Source organism: Amphiura filiformis, chromosome 2 (genome assembly GCF_039555335.1).
Source record: "Amphiura filiformis chromosome 2, Afil_fr2py, whole genome shotgun sequence".
Classification (NCBI taxonomy): Eukaryota; Metazoa; Echinodermata; class Ophiuroidea; order Amphilepidida; family Amphiuridae; genus Amphiura; species Amphiura filiformis.
The window spans coordinates 20238311-20251286 of record NC_092629.1 but is presented as its reverse complement, the minus strand read 5'-3'; the positions used below and the strand labels follow the sequence as shown (position 1 = coordinate 20251286).

At 36.5% G+C, this 12976-nt stretch overlaps 1 protein-coding gene across 1 annotated transcript in view; it reads left to right on the top strand.

Moving 5' to 3' along the window:
- The window catches only part of LOC140145969 (uncharacterized), a 71420-nt gene that overhangs the window by 38478 nt on the left and 19966 nt on the right, over positions 1-12976 (top strand). The window contains exons 16-18 of the mRNA XM_072167704.1: positions 4280-4426; positions 12154-12333; positions 12837-12919. Of these exons, the coding sequence (XP_072023805.1) occupies positions 4280-4426; positions 12154-12333; positions 12837-12919 (410 nt within the window). The remainder of the gene's footprint in view (positions 1-4279; positions 4427-12153; positions 12334-12836; positions 12920-12976) is intronic.

The following is a 12976-nucleotide window of genomic DNA, read 5'->3' as shown; positions in this document are numbered from 1 at the left end:
AAAATCCACACTACCCATGTGGAAGATTTTGGAAATACCTTCCACTCAGGGAATATGAATTTCAAATGGAATGAGCGCATTAGGCAGCTCCATTTGAATTTCATACACCCTCTGTCAAAGATTCAACCTGAATCTTTCCCTTAGGGAGAGAGAGTTCAAATGGAGTGGAAGATGTTTCCAAAAACTTCCACAGGGGGAGTGTGGATTTTAAATGGAATGTTGATACTAATGAAATTGTAACTATTATATGATTGTAACTACAGGGTGTCCCCCCCCCAAAAAAAAGAGGCCCCTCATTGCGCCCTCTTTTTCTCCTATTTCAGACAAGTTGATCAAGTATATGTTGGTATGTAAAGAAGCCTTTACCCGTTAGCTTTAATAAACCGAAACAATTATTTCAATCGGCTCATAACTTTTGAAGATATGCCCTTTTAAAGAAATGTATCCGTTTTTCACACTGTCCACAGACACGGAGGAGGTTTGGTTACTTCAAAGATTGAAAAGTGCATATACCATGCATGAATATAAAACATTTCTCGATGATAACTTTATAAAATAACAACTATTTATTTTAGGGAATGGGCTTTACCGGTGGGCTTATGGGTTATGGATTTTGTTAAGTGTCATTAATTTGGGCGAAATTGATGTGGGATGGGACTTCTTTTGCTATACTTGCAATTACTTATGTTTTTCTCGGTTATTTTATGCCTTTTTGTTTCTTACTTTCTTACTTTATTGTTTCTTTCTTTCTTTTTATTGACAACATAAGTCATTTCTCTTTTTGGTTTAAAAGGTAGCCCTGAAAAGGGCTGTTTAGTTTGTCTTTGGTTCTTTTGAAGTGAGTTTACTGTGCTGCTCTGCCCTCTACCTGGTTGCCTCATTGACGAATACAGGTTTCAGCCCTAGTCCATATTTGCGAATATAGCAGTAATTTTGCAAAGATCTTGGATTTTGCCACAAATGAAGAAATCATGTGGTGTGAGGTCTGGTGATCTTGCAGGCCACTCCACAGCATGACCCATCCCAACCACTCTGTTTGCTATCCGTGGACAGAGTGAAAAAATGGTACTTGTCTTTAAAAGGGCATATCTTCAAAAGTTGTGAGCCGATTGAAATAATTGTTTTGGTTTATTAAAGCTAACAATAATAAGGTTTCTTTACATACCAAAATATATTTGATCAACTTTTCAGAAATAGGCGAAAAAGAGGGCGCAATGAGGGGCCTCTGTTTTTGGTACACCCTGTATATAAACATTAGACCCAGTTTTAACCACCGTTTATCAGTGGGAACTGGTAGCCTAATGGATAAGGCGGCCGTCTAGAGATCGGAAGATAGTGGGTTCGATTCCCATGCTGGCACATTCCCTTGCTTTTTTCAAGTTGGGTTGTGTGCCGGTCGGGATTTGTGTTTATTTGTTGTCACTTTGGGTTGGTAAACTGTTCATTCTTTCTTATTAAATACCGTAAAACCCCGTCTACAAGGATATACCTAAGAAACGCCCTCAATAAAATTGGTTGCTTGTTGTATTTGGAGTTTGAACAAATATATACTGGCACTGGGTGGCTATGCATTCCATCTAAGTATGTTGTAACACCAATCAATTGTATTGACATAATAACGACTGTTTCGTATATCAGGATCGTATAGCTCAATTGATAGAGCGTCAGACTTTGGAACTGAAGACATGCTGAAGAGAGCATGGTCCGGGCACCGGTTCCGTTTTTTCATTCTCGTTTAATTTTAACTTTTTGACATGTTCTTTTTATCTTTCTTCAAATCTACCTTTCTACTTTTAATTTTAGGTGTGTTTTTTTTGTGTTTTTTTTTTTTAGTTTTTTATAGTTTTTTTAGTAATTTTGTGGTTTTATAGAAACTAGTAAAAGCATTTATTCTAAATAATAGCGAAACCCACGGTTAGACAGATGTGTTGTAACTACTTGTCTGTCCTCGTCTTTGCAATAAAAACCTATGTTGCACCTTTGTGCCATCCCAATTCTTGAGGAATGGTAGGTAGGGTGCGTTTTTGGCTTAAGCACGATTTTGTTTCTACTTGAAATGAAATCAAAATAAATATTGTTCTGTTGCCACAATTGCAGTTTTTTCAATAAAAAAAAATAGATGAGGAATAATAATTATTCCATATTTGAATCTATTGTCCCATCAAGAATAGAGTGTCTTCAAAAACTTCAATCAATTCATCTGACAAAGGAAACTATTCTGGTCATTCAATTTTGTTTCGCTTGCACCTGTTATATCACAGGCGTTGGTAGAGAAGGCACACTTCTCTTGTCTTCACCGAAGTAGTGATGTAAACACTAACATGATTAATTACCATAGCTAGCAATGGACATACACTATTTTTTGTTCCACTTGAACCCATACTATAGGCTATTCGCTGTCGATGTGACGTAATTAATCGGATTAACTACCATAGCAATTGATGAATACAATTTCGAATATATAGCCCTGCACTTCATCGTTCACGTGGCACCTATGCATTAAACCATAGTTGTCAAAGAAATGCTAATCACTCGCCATGTAAGATTAGTATTTATGAAAAGAGTGGTATTCAATCTATGTTTGGTGACATACGCGGGTGATTAGTGCAATCTGCTTGATGGTAGTTATTGCGATTATTACGTCACTTCGACAGCGAATTGTAGTATAGACGAATCCAACAAGCCAAGTGATGGTCAGAATTTATTCGGCCATTATACGCTGGTGAAGTTGCGTAATTAATCGGATTAATTACCATAGCAATAGGTGAAAACAATTTTGAACATATCGCGCTGCGCTACAAGCAGGTTACACTCATCACCTGTACTGTGTATGTCTGCAATCATAGATTGAATACAATACTGGTCTTTTCAAAGATCTTACAGGTGCAGCATGATATGGTTCAATGCAATGAAGAGGTACCGCCTGAACGTATCAGTGTATAACGCGGTATATTCAAAATTGTTTTCACCTATTGCTATGGTAGTTAATCCGATTATTACGTAACTTCGCCAGCGTATTGGAATAAAAACAGTGAGGATGTGAGTTCATAAGGGCAATGTCGGGGATTATAGGTCACAATCGATGTGGAGAGATGAGAGGTCCGACCAACAGCCATTATAGCGAATGGTTCATGTTCAACTATTCCAGCGGACGGTCTGTGGCTAGTAAGGAATCGTCTTTGACCACATGCGCAGATCTGTCTCGTCAGGAAGATATTTAATATCCCGAATTTATAATAGGCCTATGCCTACCAGTTCCATCGTATAACCGATCTGCTAGAGAATTTTGTTACCATGTTTAATAAATTCGTATTTATCGTATAATAAAATGTAGCCAAATGTATATTATGTGTCACACGGTTTTCTGCTGAACCACTAGCAGGCTATGTTACCACATCTATGACAATGACAAAGGTGAATTTTGATGATTTTTACGATCGTCCGGATGAGCAAATCACTGAATGGGTCTTTAGTTCCCTCCTCTCCTTATCCTGCCAATATTATATGAATCAAAGAAAAATAAAGAAAAAATAAAATTAAACAAGAAAAAAAGACCAAGAAAAGAAACAATAAAAGAAAAACAATAGAATAAATTAAACTAAATATGAAAAAAAAATTATCACGAAAGGAGTCTTTAGAAATTGCAAGAAAATATAAATGAAAAGTTTGAACAATATTTTGTTTATAAAAGTTTGTGTGACCGTGATGAGGCTCGAACTCACCATCTTCCGATCTAAAGAACCAAAGTCTTATGCCTTGCCAAGTGAGCTATGCTCGTGAGATGCGAAATAAAGATAAAATAATACATTGTATACCTGCTTGTGTCGGTAAATGATTTGCTCAAATTCCATAATGATATAATATTGTGGAGGGCGCTAGCGTGAAATATGCTATCATCACAGTCGCTTCTATTCCTTATAGACGGGTTTCTACGGTATATTCAGTTTCCTCTTGTATAGCGAGCAATTGTGTTTATTTGTTTTTGTGCAGGATGCGTATCCCCATTACCTACTTTACTATTATTATACTGGGGAAACGATTAAGAATCAGTAATGATCTCCTTCACTTGTGTACTTGCGTAATATTTGTTAGCAGGAATAAGAAGAAAGAGAATAAGAAACAAGGATGAAGAATAGGAGGAGGAGGACGAGAAGAAGATGATGAAAAAGAAGATAAATGGAGGACAACAAGATCTGGATACAGCATAAGCAAAATATGGTGTCCTATATGTTCCTCTATTTAATTACTGTAATTGTACCTATTTCTTTACTTCGTTCAGGTTAAAATATTTGAGGATTGCGAGCAGGGTCTACTTTGTGAGTTGGTGCTCAAATTACGTTCACAAATCTTCAGTCCCTCCGATTTTATATGCAAGAAAGGCGAAGTGGGAAGAGAAATGTATATTATTAACCATGGGAAAGTATCGGTAAGTTATGATTATGTTATAAACACACACCTACCCCTCCATTCCCTATCATCGCAGCAGCACCCCTACAACACATATACCTACCCATCCCACATTTATACGGGCCAGAGGTGACGCCACGGGGTGGGCAGCATGGGGGGCAAATGGCTCCCAGTAAGAACTCTTTCCCCCTGTTACTCCCTCCCCCGCAGTAAAAACCCCAAATTACGAAAATGTCCACTTTTTGCGGCAATTTTGCGCAAAAAGTGTTGATTTTGCCACCCCCCTCGAAACTCACTTTGCCCCCGAAAAAAAAAATCCTGGCTCCGCCAACGCCCACAGTTTTGAAGAAAACAATTCCCCGTGACTTCTGACTGTTTACTGTCCCATAGAACCCAATGTATAAAGAAAGAAATTGGGTGACTTTTCAACATTGGCTCCCGCGACTATGGATAGTTTCCTGTCCCATAGAAACCAATGGTCCATTAGTCCGAAAACCCAATTTATTTATAACCCTATAATCATTACCCTAAACCTGGGTTCTCTCTATTTGTACGTGAAATTTACCTATGCGGCGAAGGAGCTCATGTGCGCCGTTGGCTAATCTTTACGGTATTTGATTCAAATCTGGTCTCTACAATCCCAAAGATACGTTATGTTCTGGCGACAGGATCTTTTCAATGGTTACTGCAGAATCCACACCACTATAAATAAAATGAGATCAAAACTCGACCGCCGGTTGACCGGTGGTTGAACCGCGTTCTCCATGTTGAGAAATAAAACCGGCTCCCCAACCGGACTTTAACCGCCTGGAACCGGCGCGCCGCGGCGGTCAACCGCCGGTCGAGTTCTGATTTAACCCCTAACCCCGGGTCCTAACCTAGCAGACGACGCGACTAGGCGAAAGGGAAAAAAGTACATTATTTCGTATAGGCCTATACATTTGAAATGATATTATGATATTTCTTTGGTAACGGTTCAGCTCTTAGTATAGGTCTAGGCATATACAAGTGCTAGTTCCGTAAGCAGATGTGTTATAAATATAACACATTAATTGGGAGCACGGTGGCCGAGTGGAACGAGCTCCGACTCATAAACGGAAGGTTGTGGTTTCGAGCCCCGGCGACGCCATCGTGTTGTGCCCTTGAGTATAAGGTACTTTATTTCGATTACTCCTCTCCACCCAGGTGTATAAATGGGTACTGACATTCTTTAATGCTGGGAAGGTAACATACTCGCTGTGTAGGAGGTGTAGCGATCCCCCTATAGCAACATTACATGGAGGAGTCTGGCCCAATCGCCAATGAAAGAGAGATGGGCGCTCCGTTCACTGTTTTAATACAGGTTCGCCTTCTTTACCTTTAATTGCACAGTAGATGCATATAATAATAACAAGAAAGTTTATTGTAGTGAAAAGCATATTCCATGGATAAACACAACTCCACATTAACCCAATATTTGTGGAAGAAAGGCCTAACTCCCTTCTTTCACACACAAGGAAGAACAGTCTGTTGGCAATAAAATGCTGGGTCTAACTCATTTTTAACTCATTTTTGTGAAAAATTGGGGTTGGGTCCGTCCAGTGTCGTGTGTACTCTGCAGACTGCGAAATAGGCCTATAGGCTACTTCCAATTCACATTCGTGACAACTGTCGCATGTGTTCAAGAATAGGCATATTGTTTTAAAATCGAATCATCCGAATCCTGCAAATGAATCAATTTAGCAACGCTAATAATTCACATTAAAAGTAAGCAAAAGTTGTAGGCTACGTCTCTTTTACATGGCATACTTTCCTCATTTCCTGGTTCAGCGATATATTGCCAAACGATAGTGCGCCAAATTGTCGTCGTCTGCGTGAACTCAAACTGCATAGACAATTGGCGCGGTTTCAATCGTCCACAATTATTGGAATTAAAACGGCAAAATACATTAACCGATTATGTGATACTCTATTAAATGACTATGGCCCCCTGGTTCGCGTGCCTATTTACGTCAAGTAATTTCAACCACTTCAAAACAAAGTGGATATTGATATACTATTAAGATATTGTTACACGAAGTAAAGAAGCCCAAACAAGTTCGTTTAATCTCTCTTAATCGGTGCGTAATATCAAAAAACTTCCCGATATACTATTAATATTACATTAACTTATAGTAAATAAGCCTTCCTACTTATTATTTTAAAGCCCGTCTGTAATTACAGACGTGAGTATTAATCGAAATATAAAAGGTTTATAAATTACCCCTAATAGCCCGTTTTTATATCAATGGCCCGTTTTCATATCAATTTGTTAAATGCAGATGTTCTTTTTGTGCGTCTGAATGCAAGAAATTAAATACATCAGCCGGATATTAATGATTTTTTAGAAGTAATTGCATGCACTCTTGTGGTTACCCAAGTTGTATAAATGTATCAATTTCATAACGAAGTAAACTAGTTTAGAATATAATAAAGAAAAACAATGACAACAAAGCAGAAAAAACAAAAGGCGAAATACTACAGGTGCAAGCCGACCGTTAAATTTTGCCGTGAAAATTTGATGTAAACTTTGTGACTTGTTTTATTCTTCCCCATACTCTTTGCCATATTTTTTTTAGTATTCTTTTGTTTAAAAAAAAAAGAATACTATAAAGTTTGATCAGTCGGCGGGCCTTATAACATCGCGGATTAATATCAATACGTTTTAGAGAATCGTCTTGTGACATCTCGCCAGAAGCATCACGAATTATTATTGGAGTCCTGTACTTTGTCTACTTTCTTTAAACAAACTAACAAAGTGAAAAATTCAAGTCCGTCGTAAGTTAATCAGTATAATTGTTTCATGGATTGTGTTCGACGAGTATTGTATTACATGAGTTGGGTATATATGGATATTTTGGTAAAGAAGTAACAAAAGTTGTTTACTTCTTGCATATTTGAACAGAGTACACTTGACCCAGGGACAGTTTCTTGAAGTTTGGCTAGCATGACTTGTTTAGGCAAGCGTTTCTTAGACCATTAAGCGGCCCAAGGACTCATGTGCACTTGGTTTATCCCGATCCATGCTCGCTCTCGCAGGTTTTCTCCGGGATCTCCGGTTTCCTCCTGCTTTCAAAAATCGGTGATTAGTTGTTTCGTTATCAAAAACTTCCTTCACCCAATGGAATTTGGGGAGCTGCAGAAAATGGGTGGATGTTACAATCTAAGTGCGGATAGGTTTGCGCCGGGTTCGGCTGCAACTAGCCTATAGTGGGAATTCCAATTGAATGAACGCAGCTTTCAATAGCGTGACGAATTTTTGCGTACACTGCGCGATGTACGCCAGTGTGTGCGACTGTGCGTGAGTAACGCAGAAGTGATTCCAACCATGGCAACGCACTCGTGATTGGTTAGCATTGTATCCAAGGTCGTGCGTTCGTGTTGTAAGTTGAAATACGCGATATACGATCGCGGTTGGATCGAGTACAGCTGCTGAAAGCTGCGTTCATTCAATTGGAATTCCTACTATAGTTGATGCGATCTGATTGTGATGATTCACCACGCAGCGAAATTACAGCGCTTTGAATCCTCTGGAAAAAGCGCTATATAAATTCCGAAATTTATTATTTATTTATTTATTTAAGCCGAGGACCGATTAGATATTAGCCCGTGCAGCATTTTGTCCAATAGTCTGAGTTTGTTCTTCTTTAGGCCTACCATTATTTCATATAGTGCACTTTAACATACGCATTTTGCACACAGTTTTATACCTTTCTACTTATATTTTTAACATGGGAAGTCTAAATATGCTAAATGTCTCGCAATGTATCGCGAAACATGTTAACTGTTAACATGATTGTAGGGCCCTATTGACGTTGTATTTGTGCGCATTTTATCAATTCCATTATAGTACAAAAACGAACTCAACGATTTGTATAAAAGCTAATTCAACGATTTGTATAAAAGCTAATAAGGCCTATATAGCATGTTTGTATTGAAGTTGCTTCCATGTGAATTTTAATTAAGATATGGCAAAAAATTTGGGAAGTCATGCCTTTTGTTTTGAGGAGAGCTGGAGCTGTCACTCGGCCACAGCTCTCCTTCCTTAATTGCGTTTGGTGTGAGCTATTTGCAATCATGTGAGATGTTTTATGACCTCACTCAATAGTTTGACAGAACTTTATTCGCAAATTATGACTGAATATCAGTAAAACATTATTTGAAATCTATATTGATATATAGGTGTTATCCAATTAAAAAATTACGCTTTTTGTATTTTAGGTCCCCAAAGGCATGCATATAAAATTAAAAAACCACCTTTAGAATCTGGGGTGTCCTTTAATATCAGGCAATAACGTAGAATAGCTCTTATAAATACCCTCAAGGGGAGCTGCTGACAACTCGCCTGGTTCAATATAAAACACAAGGCATGCAAAGATTATACCATAGATTTTAAAATCTATGATTATACGGACTATTTTTGCCGCGTGTTTAGTGCCAGATGAAGTTGATACTAATTTTATTTGTTTTATGTCCAGATACCCGTGAACATGGCTTAATTTACTATTCACCATAAACCAATGACATGATATCCGATGTTGTACACAATGCTAAAAGCAAAAGTGTAGCCTACTCTTAAATAAAAATTCCTTTAAAAAAGGAATGGGGCGCCCAAATTATGTGAGCTTGGACGTGATATGGTGAATTCCATGGCATGGTGTTTAGATTTGGTCCCGGGGATTTGGTATCATAATGATTTTTTCTAGGGAAGAGTAGAAGATGATCAAATGCAAGACAAATGTGTTTGATTGGGGAAGGTGTATCACAGGACCGTTTTGGATGAAATAAATTGAATTGGAATGAAGCTGTCGTGTCAATTTGCGATTATGTGGGGTGGGGAGTTCAATTTTGGGGCATATTGTAGTGATGATATTGCTTTGGATATTGAATATTGTTGAATTTCGTTATGCAGGGGGGTATATGATGGATAGTATAGAAGAGGATCTACCCCTATGTTGACCAAAAGAAAAGTTTTTATGAATGTATAACGTCTGTGATACATATACATCATAACGTCCGTGATACATATACATCATCTACTTGCTAATACACTGAAAATCTAATAGAGATGAAGGATAAAAGACAATTACAGAACATTCATTCTTCAAAAGTAGCTATATGGGTATACAATGTTTACAAGATAAGAACGTTAATGTTTTGTACATGAACGTAACATCTTTGATACATAGTTGTTAACACACTGAAAATCTGACTAGAGATTTACAATTTGATGATATCCAAAAGAATACTTACTAACTTAGCATTGAAGAATTAAAATAATTACAGAACTTTCATTTGTTAACATACACGTAGCAATGATTAACAATGTTGAAAATACAAACGTAACGTTTTGTTCATAAACATAACATCCTCGACACATCTAGGATCCGCATAATTTGTTGATTAATGTCATAAACAGTCACAAAAGATTTATGGTCTGATCATTTTATCATTTTAAGGGGGACCCGATATTGCATTTGGAAGAACCAGGTTTTTCAATTACTATCAAAACTGCTGGGTACCAAACTTTTTGATACAGCTTGTATAGTAATTTGTTCTAATTTCCATGCAAAAGGAGCCAGTTGTTTCATCCTTAAAACAAATAGGCTACACCATAATTTCCAATTACCCCATGCAGATAGATAAGACCTTGGTAAGATAAGCGTGTTAATTGTTATGTCACTATCACTATCTTGATCTTGATAAGATGCCTGACTTTGAAACTTTGGGTACAAAAACTCATACTCTGCAAGTTAGGTCAAATTTTGCACTATGATTGTTTATTTGAGCTTATTGGATTCAGATTAGGCTATTGTAATCCAAAGTGTTGGTCACCGTCTATCGGGTTCTAAGAGGCGGTAAACTGGTTACAAAGGTCAAAGTGGTTACAAAGGTCAAAGGTCTCGATTTATTTGGTGTTTTTACAAATCCATTAATTTTGTCTTTTAAACAAAGAATATACGCACACCATTTTATCCTGTGCATAACAGAAAACAATAATAAAATAAAATCCAAGCATATTGTGGATTTATTTCTGAGCAAGGGCATAATTTTAGCAAAATAGCACAACAATTGCGGAGTAAATCTAGTAAGACTGAAATTAGAAGCTACTCACAAGTACATGCCAATATTGTGGGACGCCTCCGTAGAGGGCGCCCCAAAAACATGTTCATTGTGATCATAATAGAAACATCACAATAACATTAACGTGATTCAGTGCAACACAGACCCATCTCTATGCCATTTTGAGAAAATTATATTTAAAGAATTCTGGCCTCATATCATAGGCCACCTTTGTATGTTATATAAGACTGTTTCACTGGTCTGTGTCTTTATTAAAGTTGATGTCACAAGAGAAAGTGAACGCCAACATTAAGAAAGAAAGAAAGAAAGAAAGAAAGAAAGAAAGAAAGAAAGAAGGAAAGAAATAAAGAAGGAAAGAAAGAAAGAAAGAAAGAAAAAAGAGAGAGAGAACAAACAAGAGAAAGAGAGAACGAACGGAAGAAAAAAAAAGTCGAAAAAAAAGAAAGAGAGAAAGAAAGAAAGAGAGCAAGAAAGAAAAAAGGAAAGAAGAAAGAAAGAAAGAAAGAAAAAAAAGAAGAAAGAAAGAAAAAGAAAGAAAGAAAGAAAGAGAAAAGAAAGAAAGAAGAAAGAAAGAAAGAAAAAAAAAAGAAAAAAAAAAGAAAGAAAGAGAGAAAGAAAAAAAAAGAAAGAGAGAGAGAACGAACAAGAGAAAGAAAGAACGAAAGGAAGAAAAAAAAGAAGAAAGAAAGAAAGAGAAAGAAAGAAAGAAAAAGGAAAGAAAGAAAGAAAGAAAGAAAGAAAGAAAGAAAGAAGAAAGAAAAAAAAAAAGAAAGAAAGAAAGAAAGAAAGAAAGAAAGAAAGAAAGAAAGAAAGAAAGAAAGAAAGAGAGAAAGAAAGAAAGTAAGAAAGAAAGAAAAAAGGAAGGAAAAAGAAAGAAAGAAAAAGAAAAGACAGAGCGAGCAAATAGAAAGAAAGAATGGGAGAGGGGAAAACACAGCTGTTTGATGTGATCATTTATTAGTTTTTCAAACAAAACATCATATACAACCCAATTTTTAGGCTTAAACAGCTTAAAACTGTATCATACTACTGTATACATATGCTTTTGAGTCATTCTCAACTTTAATTTCCCCTTATTTACAACATTATTCACTTTTACAGCATTTTTAAAGCTTTTTTGGATATAAAATGTATCAATTTATTACAAGATAGGTGGCGCTATTTAGATACTGGAAATTACTCTTTCAGGCTTTTAATAAAAATAATTCCTTTTATTTTCTGATGAAATATGTGTATAAAATTTCTTTGTTACTTGTTTCACCTATTCCACCTGTTTGAATGGCAGTATTGATTACCTACCCCTTGCAAATTAAGAAATATGATTTATGATAAATAGCGCCATCTATAGTTTGCATTTTCTTAATAATGAAGCCCATTCTATATACATCAAACAACCGTGGGAAGAAAGCAATCCATTAGAAAGAAAGAAGGAAGAAAGATAGTCAAAGGAAGAAAGAAAGGCAATAGAAGAACTAAGGACGAAAGAAAGAAAGACAGAAAAAGTGAACACCATATAGAAATAATATAAAGGGAGCAACGAAAACGATATGGGACAAAGTAATTGACTCATACAATTAGAGGTAAATTGTCACAAGAAACCTTTATTTCTCTTTCTGTAAATTACGTGTTTTTTTTCAATTGCAGGTCGTAATAGAGGATCCGGTGTCCTTTCAAAGAATGACCGTCGCCACATTGTCGGAAGGTAGTTACTTCGGCGAGATTAGTTTGCTGAAATTAGAGGGTGGTCAGAATCGCCGAACCGCTGATGTCGTGTCCGTTGGCTACTCCGAACTACTTTGTTTATCGCGGAAGGATCTTATGCAGGTAACACTATGCAATAATATCATAATTATAAAGTATTTTACTTTTTCTATTAGCTATTGCATTTTCTATTTATGTTTAAGAATTAAGAGGCTTTTTTGGGTTGAGTCCAATAGATGGAAACATGTTTGGAAATGAATCATAAGTAAAATTGCCTGCCTTCATCAAATTTTCATTTTGTGCAAAACATTTCATTATTTTGTTTCTTGAAAAAGATTGAGAGTATCAGTAGGCCTATGTGTACCAAACTCAACAGTGCAACACAAAGATCACTCTTTCCCTTCTGATGATTTTAACTCAGAGTCAAGTTACCAAAGTTACCAAAGAGGAATCTTTGTAGTCTAAATTAACGAAGAGAAATATGTACCTTTAGTATTATTTTTTATAACGTTGATCTTCATGTAAAATATCAACAACAAAAATTTCATGTTGATACCTATGTAAATGAATATTTTATTATGTTAGACACCCTGTACAATGTCTATTACTATTATTTCCACATGCAGTCTTTGGTAGAATATCCTGACGCAAAGAAGGTGTTAGAACAACACGGTAGAGATCGCATGGAAAAGAACAAAGAGGCAGCAAGGTAGGATATTCTATTTAGAATCCACACTCCCCCTGTAGATGATGGTCAAAATGGATT